Genomic DNA, 20,418 nt, shown 5'->3' with positions numbered 1-20,418 from the left:
TTCCAAGCATATGAAGCTCCTTACATATTCTTCCAGTTGCCCGTGATACTGTAAATCTTAATGCTTTTGAACATGCTATCATTTTCCCTGAAATTGCTTTCCCTGGCCTTCATTCATCTGGAAAAGTTTTACTCATTCTTTAAAATTCAACCCAAACTTTTCATAAGATAGATGATATAGACAGAGATAGAGATAGAGATAGAGATATAGAGATAGATATCTCCCCATTATTATAGAACTTACTACACTGTATTCCAATGACTTATTTACATAAATGTCTTTCCTACTAGTCAGTGAGTTCCTATAAAGTATTATTATCTTATCTTTGACCACCTCTGCCTGGTACATAGCAGGTGATTAATAAATGCCTGTTGAATAAATGAAAGAGTAAATGACTGAAGTGGTGGTAATTTGATAGATGAAATCTAGGACACTGAAAAGGGTAAAATCATGATATAAGAATGATGAGCTATTTTGTAGCAAGAAGATCTTTGTTGCCCCTAAAATGATATTGTTTATGTCTAGGGGAGAGAAAGTAAATACCCACATAAGTGAGTTTTCCAAATAACTGAAGTTTAACCTTTTAAGTTGAATAAAAACTAACAACAGTGCTAAAATATTATTGGTAAAAATATTTCCAAAAATGCATTACACATTTCCTTACCTTTTAAGGAGAGTACACTGAACCAAATTTAACCTTTTTCAATGACTCAGTGTCATAATTATGAAACTCAATTATTGTGGAGGTAGGAAGACGGTCTCCTCCCCCATTAAATGGCTCCAGACAGTTAACCACTTAGTCCTTTGCTAATTTTCTTTCTCTTTCACCATTTGGATTTTATCTAGCATCTTAAACTGTTGTAATTGTACAAGCCCTCAAAATCAGAGAATCACAAAACAATAAAATTCAAGAGCTTAAGGGAATCTTAGAGATCATTTAATCTATCAGTCTATCAAATTTTATAGATAAGAACACTAAGCCCTAAGTAAGTAAGCAGTCCTAGTCTAATTGGTTGCTTTTAATCTTCTATATTAATGGCTTTCAAACTGTGTTCTAAAGAGCACTCTCCTCAATTTCAGGTCAGGCCATAATGTCCATCTTCCTCTAAAATGCTAAGGGTAAACTTAATTTAAACATATATACTATAGGACGAACATACTTTCAATGATCTCTTAAAAATTAGGATCTATCTGTCCAGTATCAGAAGTACGAGATATTTATTTTATTTAACAATAAAATCTCTTCTTGTGAGTTGTTTTGTGTGTGTGTTCTATATTGCTTTACTCATTAATAAAATCCTTATTGTTTATTCATTCCATGCCTCACAGCTGAATGCAGTGAATAACCAGACAACTCACTGAATAGTTGCTTCTACCCTGGTAGTTAGAAATTTGCAGGGCAAGGAAAAAGAAACACATACATTTACTAAGTACTCACTGTTGTGCAGACATGACCTTGACCCCCCAAAATCCTTCAGATGGATAATGTTGTCCCCACTTTATAGATAAGGAAACCAAGATCAAAAAGTTGTACAATTTACCCAAGGTCACAAAGTTAATAACTGGTAGAGGAGAAATGTAAACCCAGATGCCTGATGCCACATCATGGCTGTCCTTAAGGGATTAGTAATCTATAGAGGGAGAAAGGCACATATTCAACTAAGTCCATAACAGTGCGATAAAAGCCACCATAGTGGTGTGGAAGCACAGAAGAGGAAGTAATTAATTAGACTCGAAAAGGTAAGAGAAGGTTACACAGTGACATTTGAGGAAAATCTTATTTATAGCAGTGAAAATAATAATAGCAAATGCTCTTACAGGAAAGGCCCATGGCCTTTCATTAATAACCTCACAGTAACTTTATTATTTCCTCCTTCTACAAAGGGAAGTGAGGCACAGATAGGTTAAAGTAACATAGTCAAGACCACACACACTAGGAAGTGGCTAAGTCCAGGGTTCGTTCCACATAGCTGCGCTCTGCTGAATCCTAGAAATGGAAAAAATGATGAAGGTGTCCCCAGGTGAGGGAAGAGGGAAGGGACTGGGGCAGAGGCATTAGCGTGCATGGGAAACAAAAAGTTCTCTGAGGTAAATGGAGCAGCTGAATAGAAGTGGAAACATTTAAATCAGATCACATCACCACTTCCCTCCAAACCCATCACTGGCTACTCACTGCATTTAAGAGAAACCTAAACTCTGTCTACTCTCTCTCCAGTGTCAACGCTCACCACGCTCCCTCTCACTCACAGCCTCCCTGCCATGATGGCTTTCAGTTCCTAAAACTCACCAACCTCTTTCTTGCCTCAGAACCTTTACAAATGGTGGTGTCTCATTCTGAAATAGTGTTCCCCCCACTTTTACCTAGCTAACTCTTGAACATCCGCTGGTCTCCACCTAGCTATGGTTTACTCATACAGGCCTCGGAAACTCCCCACCTTGTGACAATATCTCACAGTAGCACCTTCACTTTTCCTTTGGAGCATCTACCCTACTTTGTCATTATCTGTCTGATGCTGTGGCCACAGACTCTAAGCTCCATGAAGGTATGGCTCGTGGCTGGCTTTTCTTCCCCTTGCTGTTCTGTTTTTGTTTCCCCACAACTGGCATATAATTAAATAGCAGAAGTTGAAGCTGTAATGGGGAGGGCACAATCTTTATCCTATGACAATAAGAAGGCAGACAAATATAATCGAGAATTATGACAAGAGCCAACAGAGGTTTAAATAAAGCAAAACAAAACTTTGTGAAGTGTGGGTGAGGATGTGAGAAAGGCCAAGAGCTGAAAGGATAGTTGAGGATCACTTCAGCAATCCGGATGAGAAAGAGTGAGGGCCTGAACCAAGAGAATGAATTCAAGACTTTGAGGTGGTGTGGCTGGACGGGTTTGATGTGTGTGTGCGTGTGTGTGTGTGTGTGTGCCTCCTCTGTGCACTCTGTAAATACTATCCGCTTAGGAGGGTAAAATAAAATATCAAAAAGTAAACTGGCAAGAAAAAGAAACCATTCTGCTCCCCCTAAAAGGAAAAGTTCAAAAAATAAAGACCGATCACTCCTCCTGGCCCTTTGACCTAGAGGAAATTGAGGAAAGAGTAACGGTTTTCCAAGGAGAGGCTCTCTTCAACGTGAAGCCAATCAAGCAAAGATGAAGTAAGAGAATTCTATGGCAAGACTGGAACTGCAGAGAAGTTTCCAGTCAATGGAATGAGGATTTCAAAGCATACTCAGTAAGAGGGTGTGAGTTGGGTTCCCCTGAGAAAGGATAAACCAGGGAAAGACTGAGAGTCCAAAAAAAGGGTATAAGCAGGGTAAATGTGACCTTATCTATGTAAAAATGGTGTAAAAAGAAAATCCACACATTGGAATGAGATCATGAGCCCCAAGACGGAGGGAAGCAATGGGCTGAAAGATTATATGGGAAGACCATGAATGGAAGCAGCCAGTGCCATCCCCCAAGTGCCTCTATGGCCTCCTTCCTGGGGGGAAGAAGAGAGGTGAGCCTGGGCCTGGCCTCCCATTACAGGCAGGGTTCCTGGTGGCTGCTCTGGCCACTGCAGATTCTACTCCTGAGTGGAACTCTCCTAATTAAGACAAACAGTGAAAGCTGAGACTCCAATCATCTTTGTCTTCGATTTTTAAAATACTGTACCATCCTTTTCTTGAAAATGGAAACTTCTTGGTAACTATTCTCCCTAATTTCCTGCATTTGAGCGAAATCTAAAGGTTACTTTAAATATAAAGTTCATCTTATCGACAGCATCTGGGAGTCTCTACAGTAAATCTATTTTTATTTCATGTTGAGCAGTAGTAAAAAGTGTACTGAGAGTAGACGGCACCGGGGAGCTGCCATTTTCACACCTCCAACCATCGCTCGTTTCCTCTTGCATATGTCGCGGTGCAAGAGCCAAACTCCCAACTTCTGATTTCCCAGAGTCGTTTAAAATCATGTCTCGAGTGCTTCTGGGTTGTGATAGACTGCCCCCACTTCTATCTACACCCTGACAGCTTGGGAATGGGACAGGGAGGCGAGGATAGGGAATGGGTACCGTTCCAGAGGAGGTATGAAGGGCTCACATTTCCTGTTGCTCAAGTTAACAGTTAGCATAGGATGTAAGGCTGGGTCCCTCGAGTAGTTCTCAACATTCTGGAAGATAGTCTTCCTGGTGGGGACTTGAAGATATTCAGAATTCATGCCCACAGGAGGCAACTGTGTTTGGGGGAGGCAGCCTTTAGAGATGCCTGAGAGGAGGGGCACCTGGGTGGCTCAGTCGGTTAAGAACCCAACTCTTGGTTTCGGCTTGGGTCGCGATCTCCCTGCTTCATGGGTTCAAGCCACATCGGGCTCCATGCTGATAGTGCAGAGCCTGCTTGGGATTCTCTCTCTCCCCCTCTCTCTCTACCCCTCCCCTGCTCTCTCTCTGTCTCTCAAAATAAATAAACTTTAAAAAAAAAAATTTAGAAATGCCTGAGAAGGGAAGTTTGTTAAGACAACCACCAGCTGCTCAAGACAGCCATGGGAGGGGCCACCCCTGCCCACCTCCAACTTCAGGCACAAGCTCCTGACCTCTGAGACTACTTCCTCACCCAGGGCAGGAAGCTTAAAGGATCACTTGATTCATTCAGTAGTGGGTTCAGAATCAAACCATCTTGACTGCTGGTGCCTATTCTCTGTTACAGGGCCTCAACCTCGCAGAAAAAAATACCACTACTCCCTTAATCTTTTCTATTTCATCCTGTCTCATTTTCTTCAGGGTGTGTTCTACTTTCGCCTCATTACTATGTTCAACAGGACAGCGTCTCTTTCTCAGTTTTAGTCTATAGCAGTCTCATTTCTCTGAATCCATTCCTGCTTCCCTTGAATCACTTCCTCCCCAAACTCTTTGTACAGACATGGCAAACTTCTGGAAAGAGGACTGTGCACTTATTAATGCCTTCACATTCTTCCCTCAGGCCAATATAAAATGATGTCTAACCTGGTGCTCTGAAACGGCACCTAAACTATTTTCACAAAGATTGCCAACAGACATAAAAAAAAAATTTTTTTTAATGTTTATTTATTTTTGAGACAGAGTGTGAGCAGGGGAGGGGCAGAGAGAGAGAGGGAGACACAGAATCTGAGACAGGCTCCAGGCTCTGAGCTGTCAGCACAGAGCCCGATGCGGGGCTCGAACCCACGAACTGCGAGATCATGACCTGAGCCAAACTCGACGCTTAACTGACTGAGCCAGCCAGGTGCCCCCCCAACAGACTTGTGATTGCCAAAAACAGTGAGTTCTCAGTAGTCCTTTTTTTTGGAAATGTTTATTTTTGAGAGAGGGAGAGAGGAAGAGAGAGAGAGAGAGAGAGAGAGAGAGAGAGAGAGAGAGAGACTGCGCATCAAAGTGGGGGAGGGGCAGAGAGAGAAAGGGAGACAAGAATCTGAAGCAGGCTCCAAGCTGTCAGCACAGAGCCCAACATGAGGCTCAAACTCACGAACTGTGAGATCATGACCTGGTCCAAAGTCAACTGCCTAACCGACCGAGCCACCTAGGTGCCCCACTCAGTAGTCCTTTTTGATTACCTCTTCCAAGACACTGTGCTCTTTTGACTCTCCTCTCACCATCTGGCCATTGCCTCCACCTTCCTTCTCCCTACAGCTTCAGTGTAGATGATCTCAAGACTGTCAACCTTCCTCTTCTCTATGTGTCCCTATTATGTGCATTCTCTGTCTTGGCTTCCACTAATAGCTTTTGTGCCAGTGACTCCCAAACCTAACACTGGCTCTGACCTCCTACTCCTGAACTAAAAGTCTGCATTTCTAACTCTTTCAAGCACCTTCTGGATATATGAGTCCCTCAAATTCAGCACAAAGCTGGACTGTCCTTTCTCACACCCAGGCAAATGTGACACCTTCCTGTTCCTCAGCACTTACATTAAGTTCTATTGCTTGTAACTATCACACATCTTCCTGATGTACCCTTCTGTGAGCTGTTTCCACGTCCACTGCCCTTATCTGGGCCCTCCAGAATCTTCATGAGGACCAGCAGAAAGATAATAGGAGGAGCTTTGGAAATCAGATGAACTGGATTCCAGTTTTTTGGTTTTTTTTTTCACTTAATAGCTGTGTACATCGGACAAGTTATTTAACTTCTTAAAGTCTTAGTTCCCTCATATGTTAAATGGAGCTAGTACTTAGAACTCTTATAAGAAATTTGGTGAGGTAAACGCAATGCTATCCACAATGGCTGGCATGCAGTAGCCACTCATAAAGGTTATTTTTTTTCATTCACTATTCTCTTTACTTCCCCAACCCTCTGCCTGTCTCTGAGCTAGAGCACTCTGCCTTTAACTCTCTATCATTCTCCTCCGATACACATTCAACACTCAAACCGGTTGCTTTTTCTTTCTTTCTTTCTTTCTTTCTTTCTTTCTTTCTTTCTTTCTTTCTTTCTTTCTTTCAACTTTCTAAATCATATTACTTTCTAAATCAGGTTACTTTCTAAATCAGATATCCACTCAAGTCAATCTCTGATTAAAAAAAGAAAAAAAAAAGTCACAAATTGTCATTGCCCATATAACAGACGACCTCCTTAGTATGGCATTTATGACCCTTTAGAAATCTAACTTCAAGCTACCTGTCCACCTTACAAATTCACCACTCCTTATTTTTTTGAGTTTTTATTTCTTTTGAGGGAGGGTGAGCAGGGGAGGAGCAGAGAGAAAGAGGAAGAGAGAGGATCCCAAGCACTCTCAGTGCAGAGCCTGACACGGGACTTAAACCCCATTTGTTAGAACTGCTCACCACTACTTATTATATAACCTACACGCCTTATGTATCTATATTGTCAAGCCTTGGTTTCTTTAGTGTAGCCATCCCATCTTCAAGGTCGTCCCCACTTTCATTTCTAGCTGATGAAATCAAATTTCTATTTGCATAAGAACCAGTTTCTCCCCCCCCAAATTCCTCCTTATTAATCTGGCACATTGCATTCATTCATTCATTAATTCACCAAACTTTTATTAACTGAGAGCCAGGCATTGCGCTAAGTCCCGGGGATATAAAGCCAAAGCGGATGTGCTACACCATTAACCAGTATACAGTCTCATGGGGAAGACGGGTATATAGATGATTCCAGTAGAGAGTGATAAGTGAAAGGATAATGCAGTGGCTCTCAATCTAGTGGTATATTAGAATCCCTAGAGTCAATTTTTTTAAAATGCTAATGCCTAGGTTCAACCACCAGATATTCTAATTTCATTGGTTTGTGGTGCCTTTTTTTTTTTTTTCTAAGCTCCTCTGACATAGTTGTGTGAAATGAGGGTTGCAAACCCCAGGATAGAGCTGTGTAAACAGAACGTGGAAAACACACCTTGTAACTGGCACTTTTGGCTGCTCCACAACACATCGTCCCTTCTTCTTCATTCCTGTCTGCTCAGGCATGCACCCTTTCTCCATCCAGCTTGGGAGATATTGCCCGGTCCCCAACTCAGTGGTACATTCTGATGGTTCTTTCTTGTGACTGGTTTATGAGTAGGCAAGAGAACTCATTCTAAACAAGGATACCTAAGGGGAGGTCGGCTATGGGAAATTGAGAAAAGCTTTCCTAATTCCAAGAAAAACATACCAAAAGAGATAGTCTTCTTTTGGCCTTTGGACACTGCTATGCTTGCATATCGTAAACATAAGTGGATCTGAGATCCAGAAAGGACCTGGGTTCTTGAGGCCACTGTTAGGTTACTGCATCAAACAACCCTAATGTTGATCTACCTGTGCATTTCTTAATGTATGCAATAATAAATTTCCCAATTGTTTATGATACTTTGAGTCCATTTGCTGTCTGCATGCAGTAGATGGCATCCTAAGTATATACAACCAAACCAAACCTGGAGATCACGGAAAACAGCTCAGAAAAGGGGTCTTCATCAAGGCAGTCGGGAAGCAGGAGAAACAAACAAAGAGACATGGATATAAACACATAAGATATTCTGGGAACGGCACATAGTTCAGAGTGGCATAAAGATGAGGCTGGAAAGATGGTACTCTGGGGCAAGAACTTGAGGAGCCTATGCTGTGGTGGATTAAATATGGCCACAAAATCTTTGCAGCTTCTTTCAAGAAGCAGAGTTGATTTTCACACCTCATGAATCTGGCTGGCCTCATACTTGCTTTGACCAATAGAATGTGTCAGAAGTGATGCCCTGTAAGTTCCAGAGCCGGGGCCTGGCTCTCTTGAAATGCTGCCCTGAAGCTACCATACTGTAAGGAAGGCGACCTAACCTACTGAAGGATGAGAAGCCAGTGGAAGAGAAGTGAGGCACTTCAGCCACACCGGTACCAAGTGCTGGGCCTGCGAGGCCATCTTGGCCCACGCAGCTGTTCCAGCCATCATCTGACTGCACGTGAACCTCCCAGCCAGCCCACAGAATTGTAAGTAATAATGAGTCATTGTGGTAGGGAGCCACTAGATTTTGGGTGGTTTGTTATGCAACCATAGGTACCTGATGCATGTGCCATGCCAAGATGTTCGGACTTTACTTTGAAAACCATGAGGAGTAACCGGATTAAATTCACGTTTTAGAAAAATTGCCTTGGCAGCAGCATGAGGAATGGGCTTGGAGTGGGGGCAGGTGGGAGGTGGAAGGACTGGTTAAAAGACTTTTGTGTTGTTGGAGCTGAGAAATCATGTGGACCTGAAGTAAGACAGTGGCAGAGGGAAGGCAGACAAGAGTCACTGTGCATGACGGCAAATAAAAGTTATAGTGTGTAAAAGAGAAATGCAAATTAGGAATTACTCACCGTTCTCAGGACTAAGTAAACAAGTCGATGGGAGTGCCCTTCACTAAGAGGGGCTCTGGGAGGAAAAGAAAGCTTAATGTAACTGCGGAACATCTAAGAGGAGAGTACTGCAAGGAGTTGTGAACATTCAATGTTTAATGAATAAATTAGTATGATTAATCGGGGTGGGTACCATAGTGTTCTAGTCCAGCGATCTGCGGTCATATGGCATAATGTGAGTTGTCTCTAAGTCAAGTAAGTTTTCATGGTGTGAACTCATTTTCGTGATACTTCATCAGAATAGAAAGGAAAAGGAAAGGTAAGATTTGATGCGCCCCCAAATGCTCACAAATCCACATGTGGTACAGTTGATGTGCATTAATCTGTAATTCTCGGGAAATACCACTAGTATCTAGTGTTCCAATCTGAAAGCACATTCTGAGGGTATCCAGAGGGTAGCGCCATGACACAAGTTCTCTCTCTTTGTCCTGCAGATTCTTCACTTACCTCCCCACCTGTAGAGGGGCTTCCCTAACTCCATGCTAGAAAGAGTTGAGACTATCTCCAGGCCAGATATTTTGTCAAGTGAGCACAATCCACGATTTATTTTGTAATAAACTACAAAGGCTACAAACCATTTTAATATGCACATGTAAATACCGGCTTACCTTTGAAATTGATTAAAATAGCAAGTAAATGGCTGGGAACCAATCTCATCTTTCCAGTACTGTTGCCAATTCATGACACTTTCCAAGTTCTTCTGATTTTCTCTCTTACAGGGAGGAATATAGGAGCACTAACAAAACAGAACACAGAAAATAAAACTATTAGTCTACAAAATGTTGAGAGGTAGTCCTTTTTTTAAATAGAGAGATGGTATTATGCACATGGTAAATCTAATTCTGATCTACCTAATTTTTAATACAACCAAAGTGAAATTGTTAAACCATATATCAAATTTTCAATTTGGAACAATTACAGAAAATATTCCAATAACAAAAATGTGGCAAAAAATAGTCTTCAGTAATTACAGTATGAGAATAGATTATAAACAATTAGATACAATGTAATAGCAAATTAAAAGCATAATATACTCTCTTTTTTCTGTGGGCCTGCCAAGCAAAAAAAAAAAAAAAGAAAAAGTTAATTTTTATCCCAAGTTGCTATCTATGGACCTTGATATTTTCCTCTTCCACTTTTAACTCCCAAATCAAGCACTTGGCTCTCCTCAGATGCTGCTCTCAACTGCTGAAACTCAAGTTTTCTTTTCTTACATTCTCTTGGACAATAAAATCAGCAGAAAAGTTCCTCCCCCAAGTACATAATCAATGCATTTTGCTAACCAATGCCTTTTCCTAGCGCTGCCTCTAACAAAGTAGTTCTCTCTGAAGGGACCCAATTACTCTAAGCAATTCAGAATCAGCAGATTTGGAAAATTATTCTTAACTCTAGATGTTAAAATTAACCATTAGCATTCTAATCCATTTTCTCTGATTCAGGTTTTTTTTTTAAGTTTTTGTTTTCGTTTTTGTTTTTTTAAGTAATCTCCACACCCAGCATGGGACAAAAACTCACGACCCTGAAATCAAGAATTAGACTCTCCACTGACTGAGCAAGCTAGATGCCCCTCCAATTCAGATTTTTATAATAATGATGATCACAGTGCAAATTTACCCTTATCGAGTGTTTACAATATGCCAGCCACTGTAATAAATACTTAGCGGGCTTTAACCATGTGCTTCTTACAACAACCCTAAAATGATCTCTTATTTTACAGATGAGGAAACTGAGCTTTCTGTCCGCTCTACAGCTGGATGCTGGTGATTTTGTCACATTCAACTCCCAGATGTTCTATCAAAGTTTCAGATGTTGAGAAGAAGAAAAACAAAACAAAACAAAACCAGTGACTTTATAGTAGAATTTGATTCGCATTATTTTACAGCATATAACTTGTCAACACCTTCCCACTATTTTCTGGTTAAAATAAAAACTTTTCAGTATGATGTACAACCCTCTTCAGGATCTGCCCTCCCCCTCCTGTGGGATGCAGCCGTTTAGAAGCACACAGGCCCCAGATCTTCCACGTGCTGTCACACCTACTGGCTGGTACACGCTCTTCTCTCTTCTTTTAATGCCCTTTTCCTTTTAGTCCCCTTCTTTCAAGATGCAGCTCCGGGGCATCTGTCTGGAGGAACCTTCTCTTCCTTACGTGACAGTTAAGTCCCCCTCATTTGTCCTGCCACAGGCATCATACCCCATGCAGCCACAGCTGTAATCACCGGATCCCACTGGTTTGTTTTCTATCAGCTTCCTCAATTTGCTGGCAAGTTGGAAGAGGGCTCTTTTTTTTTCCCCTGCATCTTCACACTTAGGGCCGTGCGTGGTAATAGTGAAATCTCAAAAATGCTGGTAGAATTAATAATAACACACTTATATAAGTTTTTTTTTTTATTCAAGATGATGAAGCCATTTTCATAGTAGTTAAATTTCTTTAAATTAATACAGAAATATTTTCAAATTTTAGTAAATTTGGTTACTTTCTGTTATATGTAACAAATCCACAACATGTTATGCAAATCTTATTTTAATGATTGGATAACTGGATATTTACCTTCTGTACATACAGTTAGTGTTCTCTTAATAACAGTGTACGGATTTCAAGCGGTATTACAAAGCTGTAATCATCAAGACAGTATGGTACTGGCACAAGAACAGACACTCAGATCAATGGAACAGAATAGAGAACCCAGAAATGGACCCACAAACATATGGCCAACTAATCTTTGACAAAGCAGGAAAGAATATCCAGTAGAATAAAGACAGTCTCTTCAGCACATGGTGCTGGGAAAACTGGACAATGACATGCAGAAGAATGAACCTGGACCACCTTTTTTATGCCATACACAAAAATAAACTCAAAATGGATGAAAGACTTAAATGTAAGACAGGAAGCCATCAAAATCCTTGAGAAGAAAGCAGGCAAAAAGCTCTTTGAACTTGGCCATAGCAACTTCTTACTCAACCCGTCTCTGGAAGCAAGGGAAACAAATGCAAAAATGAACTACTGGGACCTCATCAAAGTAAAAAGCTTCTGCACAGTAGAGGAAACAATCAGCAAAACTAAAAGGCAACCGACAGAATGAGAGAAGATATTTGCAAACGACGTATCAGATAAAGGGTTAGTATCCAAAATCTACAAAGAACTTATCAAACTCAACACCCAAAAAACAAATAATCCAGTGAAGAAATGGGCAGAAGACATGAATAGACACTTCTCCAAAGAAGATATCCAGATGGCCAACCGACACATGAAAAAATGCTCAACATCACCCATCATCAGGGAAATACAAATCAAAACCACACTGAGATACCACCTCGCACCTGTGAGAATGGCTAACATTAACTCAGGCAACAACAGATGTTGGTGAGGATGTGGAGAAAGAGGATCTCTTTTGCATTGTTGGTAGGAATGCAAGCTGGTGCAGCCACACTGGAAAACAGTATGGAGGTTCCTCAAAAAATTAAAAATAGAGGGGTGCCTGGGTGGCTCAGTCAGTTAGTGTCCAACTTCAGCTCAGGTCATGATCTCATGATTCATGGGTTCGAGCCCCGTGTCGGGCTCTGTGCTGACAGCTCAGAACCTGGAGCCTACTTCAGATTCTGTGTCTCCCTCTTTCTCTGCCCCTGCCCACTCACTCTGTCTCTCTCTGTCTCTCACAAATGAATAAACATTAAAAAAAAAAATTAAAAATAGAACTACCCTACAACCCAGCAATTGCACTACTAGGTATTTATCCAAGGGATACAGGTATGCTGTTTCGAAGGGGCACACGTACCCCAATGTTTATAGCAGTACTATCAACTATAGCCAAAGTATGGAAAGAGCCCAAATGTCCATCGACGGATGAATGGATAAAGATGTGGTATATACATACAATGGGGTATTACTCAGCAATCAAAAACAATGAAATCTGGCCATTTGCAACTATGTGGATAGAACTAGAGGGTATTATGCTAAGTGAAATTAGAAAATCAGAGAAAAACAAATATATGACTTCACTCATATGAGGACTTTAAAACACAGATGAACACAAGGGAAGAGAAGCAAAAATAATATAAAAACAGGGAGGGGGACAAAACAGAAGAGACTCATAAATATGGAGAACAAACTGAGGGTTACTGGAGGGCTTGTGGGAGGGGGGATGGGCTAAATGGGTAAGGGGAATCAAGGAATCTACTCCTGAAATCATTGTTGCACTATGTGCTAACTCGGATGTAAATTTAAAAATAAGTAAGTAAATAACAATGTGACATATAAAGCTAAAGCTTTCTGTGAAATCCTGAATTTTGAGTTCTGCCAAAGCAGCTGTTAGGCTTAGAAGCCATGGAGGTCAGTAGATAGGGCTCCAGTCCTACTATCTCTTGGGTGTTTGGACTGGAATAAATTACTTCTGTTTTCTGGACTTCATTTTTTCTCATCTGTAAAATCTCCAAAATAATGTCTAGCTCTATATTTCTTTCTATTATTCTCTTCTTGGAAGTACATCAAGATAGGACCCAGCAGAAGACAGGACTACACTGTTGCAGTATTTTTCCCAGAAGAGATCCTGAGCACTGGGGAAGTGGCTGGGAAGCCTGACTGAGCCAACCATTCCAGCCAGCAAAATGGACAGTTGTGGTAGGTCCTTTCTTGGAGACCTGTACTTAGCTTAGTGTTCATAAGCAGCCTCTGCCATGTTTTTATTACTTCCTACAACGTGCTGGACATTTCCTTTACTTCTATTACAACATTTTTTTTTTCTATACCATGGTCAGTGAGTGTATCAAGTGAGAGTAGGTGGCACCTGATTGTGCTCTTTGAAGGGAAGAAGTGTGAAACAAAAATCCACTGGAGTGTTTTTTGCAATGGCTACGCTCAACACAAGGGGTTCACTAAACATTTTAGGGAATAACAACAAGCACCAAATGTAATTAAGGCAGATTTTTAAATTTTGCAAATTAACTCAGTTTGAAGCCTTGCTATTTTTTTTTTTTCGGGGGTGGGGGCGGGATGGGTTTAAAAGAAATACCTCCACCAAATGACCATTCTATGATTTGACCAGAAGTCACATCCACATGTTTCTGGAAAGGTCAGATAAAAACTTTCAGTGAGTGAGTAGAGTGTGTATTAGGTATGTTGTGGTTTCATATGGGAAAAAAGAAATATTCCTTGCCTTTAGGATACTTTTCTTTTTTAAGTTTATTTATTTTTGAGAGAGAGAGAGCACGCATGTGCGGGGAAGGGGCAGAGAGTTCCAGGCAGGCTCCAGGCTATCAGTGAGGAGCCCATCTTGGGGCTCAATCCCACAAACTGTGAGATCATGACCTGAGCTGAAATCAAGAGTCAGACGCTTAACCTACTGGGCCACCCAGGCATCCTGCCTTTAGGATACTTTGAGATAGTGTTGGTGGATTTTTAGAAGCAAAGTCTTTTTTTTTTTTTTTTTTTTTACATTGGGAAAAATGCCTGTAATCAAAATTCAAGTATTTTTTTTTTTCATGCATCACATTCTTTCCAGGAGTATCATAGATGAAATAATGAGCTTAGGGGTGCCTAAGTGACTCAGTTGGTTAAGCAATTGATTCTTGGTTTCAGCTTAGGTCATGATCTCATGGTTCATGAGTTTGAGCCCCATGTTGGTCTCTGTGCTGACAGCATGGAGACTGCTTAGGATTCTCTCCTTCTTTCTCTGCCTTTCCCCTGCATGTGCTTTCTCTCTCTCTCTCTCTCTCTCTCTCTCTCTCTCTCAAAGTAAACAAACATTAAAAAAACCCAAACTATTAAAATATGAGTTTATAATACTCTAGTAACTTCTAAAGCTCACATCGCCTTAAAAGGAAAATTTTTACTTATTTTATATAGAGAGAGACTGTGAGAGGGGTAGGAGAGCAGAGGGAGAGAGTGAGAATCTTAAGCAGGCTCCATGCTCAACAGCGAGCCTGACTCAGGACTCTTGATTTCAGCTCAGGTCATGATCTCATGGTTGGATCTCATGCAGGATCGAGCCCTGCATCAGCTATTAGCAAGGAGCCTGTTTGAGATTCTCTCTCTCCTCTCTCTCTCTGCCCCTCCCCCACTCATGCTGCCTCTCTCTCTCTCTCTCTGTCAAAACAAACAATCATTCAAAAACAACAATATCAAAAAAGTGACACAAACCTTAAGTTCTTAAAACTCATTATTGTTCATTTTCTTGTACTTTGATTCTCCCATTAATTTGTCTTTTAAAATTTCTGTGAAGCCTAACTCAGATTCTCCCTAGATCCCTTCTCAATTCAGGTGGATCAACATAGATTAAGAATTTTAAAATAAGTAATAAATACCAATCCAAAGCAGTGTTCCAGGGGGGAAAAAATTGGAAATTCAGTCAGAGACTCCTTTCCTCTCTGGACTGTTCAGACCTGATGGGTTTCCAGGCACTATAACAGCTCCACCATGAATAGCTCACCATTGGGGGAGGGGCAAAAATGATAATGTAGACCACCATATCATCAGCAACATCACTTTCATCATCATGATTAACATTTATTGATTATATGTGAAGCATCTCATCATGGCAAATCTATAATCCAAGTGAGCAAATATTATAATCACCTATGTTTTACAGAAGAAAATGAGGGCAGAGGTTTAAGAAAACTTTCCCTCAGTCACAATGGCAAATGGGAAAGTTGGGATTCAGATTGCAGAGTGTCCTTAACCACTGCCCCACGCTGTGCCGTGTCTCTATCTCTAGGGCTTCCCACTTTTCTCTCTTTGGAGCTCCCTGCTTTGGGGGGAAGGAAGGTGCCTTGACTTTTGCCTCCCTCTCTCAGAGAACCAGTGTAATGATTCTCTGGGAATGGAATTGGTGTAGCCCTCCCGAAGACTGATGGGTCAAGGCAGACTGGGGCAAAGCTTTGTTTTCCCGGTACCTTCTCAGAGAAGTGCATTGTAAGTCTTTGCTTGTTCCCTCCTCTCTCCATTTGGCTCCAGGGGTGGTTTTTGGTGCCATGGATGTAATTTCACTTAGGTGAATTTACAGACACAATGTCTTTGGTCATAGAGGACAATGAGCGTTCCCTGGGAGAAACTTCTTCATTCAATTCTGACCTTTTTTGTTTCTCATTTGCAAAGGCAGCATTTCCCAATTTCTAATATTATCACCCAAATAACCTTCACTATTGTCTGTGTCATTTGCTGCCTAAACTTGCATGAAATCATTTTCTTTAAAAAGTGAAGACAAAAAGAAGAATGTGATAAAATATATTTGTTTGATGCCTACCTGGTAGAAAAAAATTTTTTGACTTTTGCATTTATGCACCAAGTTGACAGAATCGAGTGGGCTAAGACTTCAGTGAGTTTATTAAAGGAAGATACAATCATCATTTGATGTGGAATATTTGATTATGTACTTATTATGACTTATTTTTCCATTATCTTATTTTAGGGTTTATCAAGATTTATAAGAGCATTCTTTGCAGCCTATCACAATGGATTTATATTTTAATAGTACCCTCTTGAGTGTGTTCTTTTGTGTCTTCAGGATTGCATTTCAATCATGTGGGCAGAGTAGGCAGAATTCACTTTCTTCCTTTACTGAATCATTTAAAAAACCATTGCACAATACATGTGATCCATTTAAACATCGGGGAGCGAGTCTATGTTAGACATTATCTAAGAAACATAAATGGAGAAACTGTTTTTTTCTTCCAGTTTCTTTACTGACTTCAGTTGGTTAGGGAGGGTAGTATTGAAAGACATAATACTAGAATGGATTTAGCTGATTAAATAATTTCTGAAGTAAACTTGATTAGAAAATGAATTCTTGGGGCTCCTGGCTGGCTCAGTCAGTAGAGCCTGCAACATTTTCCTTTTTTTTTTTTTTTTTTTACATTTTTTTTTTAACGTTTTTTATTTATTTTTGAGACAGGGAGAGACAGAGCATGAACAGGGAAGGGTCAGAGAGAGGGAGACACAGAATCTGAAACAGGCTCCAGGCTCTGAGCTGTCAGCACAGAGCCCGACGCGGGGCTCAAACTCACGGACCGCGAGATCATGAGCTGAGCTGAAGTCGGCCCCTTAATCGTCTGAGCCACCCAGGTGCCCCCCCCTTTTTTTTTTTTGAGAGAGAGGGCAAAAGTGAGCAAGGGGCAGAGACAGAGAGAGAGAGAGAGAGAGAGAGAGAGAGAGAGAAGTGGGGCTCATCCAAAGCAGGGCTCAAGCACATAGGATGCAGGGCTTGAGTTCACAAACCACAAGATCATGACCTAAGCAAAAGTCAGATGCTTAACCGACTAAGCCACTCAGGTGCCCCGAGAGTATGCAACTTTTCTGATCTTGGGGTCGTGAGTTTGAGCCCCACGTTGGAGAGATTCCTTTAAAAAAATTTTTTTTAATTAAAAAAAAAAAAGAAAATGAATTCTTGAAACATTATCTACTGGAACATGGGTCTAACTATATTTTATCCTATAATTCCCCATTTTCTGAAATCCTGTAAGATATATGTGTCAGCTATGATGTGTAACTTGAATGACAGTTTTGCACAATATAAATGTATAATCAGGAAAACACTGTGGAATAAAAAGTGTAACTGAGCCATTTATAAACCCCATAATGTTTCATATGCCTCGACTTCATTAATTGTGTATACGCACACACCTTATGAATGCATGTTAACTTAACAAACACATACAAAATTACATGTCAGCTAAAAAAAAAAAAAATTAAATTCTAGGGCAGGTGGCTCCAGAATCTGTATCCATACCTGAAAGCTAAATGAAAATAATCTTGTGGAAGAACTTGAAGATCAAACAAATGGCTTAGAAAACAAAAAGCAAGGCTGACTAAGAATAGGAGAAGCTACAGTAAGTTCTTCGGAGAGAACATGGTGCCCAGCCTACAGCGTGTTTGTCAAAGTCTGTTCCAAAGACCACCTGGATTGTTCATCAAAAAGGGCCAACCTCCCGAGAGTCTGATTCAGTCAGACCAGGAATCTGTATTATTAACAGCTCTCCTTCACCCTTGGAATGACACATTTTTAGGATTGATAATTTAAGCAACAAGCCATTCTTGATTGCTGAGTACAGGACAGTGTGCAAAGAGGAGATATTACTCACCCTTTATTTGTCTCTTCCCTTCCTTCCCAGGAGCGTGCCTTGTAGTAGTAGCATGAGCAGTAGCTTATTCACAAAGTGCTTTGTGATTACAAAAGAGGAAGTGGAGATCTTGGCTTTGGGGGTATGATAGAGGCTTCGCAAAAGAGATGATTTTGATTTGTGTTTTTTAGGTTGAACAGGAGTTTGCTTCTCAGAGAATGGGTGGGGAAGGTGATATTCTGAGAAGAAAAAATGGAATGTGCAATGACTTTGTGTATAAATGTTCCAGAAAGACTGAGTCATCTAATGTGCTTGGAGGATAGAGGGCATGGGGGATGGCGTTGAGAAATGCCCAATTATCTGAACTACTACTCACTAAAAATTGCTTCTCTCTCCTTAAATGCTTCAATGAGAAACTGCTTGCTACCTCCTGCAGAGTATTCCCACCCACCCACAAATTTATTGTCATGTGTTGATACTATCTGCATTCTGTAATTCAGTAATATTCATTTAACTTTCAGATTCAAGCAGACTGTTAAGGTTGGTGGTACTATTAAAACCGAGAAAAGTTTCAAATAACATTCCACTTTCAAGAGAAAATAGTTCATTCATCTTTAGAGTTAGAAAATAAAAATACCGTGTCTACTAAAAATAGAGGCTAAGTCTAAATAGAAAAAGTCAAACCAAAACAAGAAGTTTTAACCCTGAAAAAGCTCAATAGTTATTATGTATAACAAGCATGACAGTACATGTAAAAATGTGTTCAATGGCATATGACTGTAACTTAAAATCTTTGAGATGACCAATCCTCATGACCATACAGAACACTGAAATGAAATAAAACTTTCTCAAATTTCATGCATGCATTCAGATATGCTCATTGATGGCATTATTTATGTATTGTATTGTATACTGTAAAGTGCACACATTTTAATGTGTGTATACATATTTAATGAAATATGACAACCACCATTTGTTTGAAAAAGACCAACAAACCCTATCCATGCTAAGTCCACTTTAACCAGGATTGATTGTGTTGATAAGAACTTGATGTTTCTGGGGCGCCTGGGTGGCACAGTCGGTTAAGCATCTGACTCTTGATCTTGGCTCAGGTCATGATCTCACAGTTTCTGAGTTTGAGTCCCACATACAGCTCTGCACTGATAGTGTGGAGCCTGCTTGGGATTCTGTCTCTCCTCTGTGCCCCTTCCCCACTTGTGTGTGCGTTCTCTCTCTCTCTTAAAATAAATAAATAAAGTTAATTTAAAAATTAAAAAAAAAAAAACAACTTGATGTTTCCTACTTGTGGCAGAATGAGTTTTCCAAAGATGGCTGCACCAATATGTATCCCATTTCCTAAGCCATTTCATAAGTCAATGTGACACTGACACTCTTCTCAGTGTACAGCTTTATCTTTCCTTCTTTAGAACATGGATGAGTCTATGATCCTGTGTGACTTCCAAGGCTAACTCAGAAAAGGTGACACAGCTTCTGCCCGTAACTCTCTCTTGGGAATGTCTGCCCTTGGAATCCAGACACTATTCTGTGAGGAAGCCAAAACTGCCCTGTGCAGAGAGATCACACTATAAGGCTGGTGTGGAGAGGAACCGAGACCCCCACCCAATAGCCAGCATCAACTACCTGATATATGAGTAAATGAACCTTCAGATGATTCCAGTGTCCAGCCTTTGGGTATTCCACTGGGACCTCAGACGTCATGAAGCATAGATAAGCTGTCCCCTTTGTGTCCTAAATCTCTGACCCACAGAATTTGTGAGCATAATAGAAATGATTTAATCCACAGGAATCTTTGACAGTGGCTAACAGATCATAGGACCCCTAGGACTAAAAAGGTGAACACCCTTTAAGGTTCTCCTTGATCTACATACCTGAAAACACCTGAGGTTTGGTGAAATGTAGTCTAATGGGTCACTGTGACACAAGACAGGGGTCCTCATCCAATCCTCAGGCCAAAAGCTCCTTGAATGAAGGGAAGGCTGGGAAGGCCCTGGGAAGGCCCTCTGAAGTAGCACCTACCGAAAATCTAACCTTTCCCCAGAGAACATGCAGACATTTACCAGAGTAGCCGTGTAGTGCGGAAAGGGTAGACACTTATTTTATTTTTTAAGATTTTAATTCCAGTGTAGTTAACATACAGGTGTACAATATAGTGATTGAACAATCACCTGGCAACCATCGTTCATCCTCTCTAGTTCAATGTTTGGTTTTTGGCTTGTCTAGAAGGGGCAGACATTTAGAGTGTTATAGGACTAGCTCTGCGCTAACCTTAATGCTTGAGGGCCCTAGTCTGACTGTGCTCCCAATGGGGGCTCATAGCATCAAGAGAAAAGGGAGGATGAGCACTGGGTGTTGTATGGAAACTAATTTGACAATAAATTTCATATGATAAAAAAAATAAAAAATAAAAATGGACAGATAGAAAAAAAAAAGAGAGAAAAGGGAGTTTTGGCCCAGGTATCACAATGGGCCCAGTGAGTCCATGAACTCTCTTATGGTTATTCCTACAGATCCCAAAGGTATAGATATAATACACA

General features: G+C 40.7%; 1 protein-coding gene across 1 annotated transcript in view; it reads right to left on the bottom strand.

Annotated features, from left to right (window-relative positions):
* The window catches only part of KCNMB4 (potassium calcium-activated channel subfamily M regulatory beta subunit 4), a 62,897-nt gene that overhangs the window by 25,109 nt on the left and 17,370 nt on the right, over positions 1–20,418 (bottom strand). The window contains exon 2 of the mRNA XM_030323220.1: positions 9,421–9,548. Within this exon, the coding sequence (XP_030179080.1) occupies positions 9,421–9,548 (128 nt within the window). The remainder of the gene's footprint in view (positions 1–9,420; positions 9,549–20,418) is intronic.

This window comes from Lynx canadensis, chromosome B4 (assembly GCF_007474595.2).
Source record: "Lynx canadensis isolate LIC74 chromosome B4, mLynCan4.pri.v2, whole genome shotgun sequence".
NCBI lineage: Eukaryota > Metazoa > Chordata > Mammalia > Carnivora > Felidae > Lynx > Lynx canadensis.
This window is presented reverse-complemented; position numbering and strand designations above follow the sequence as displayed.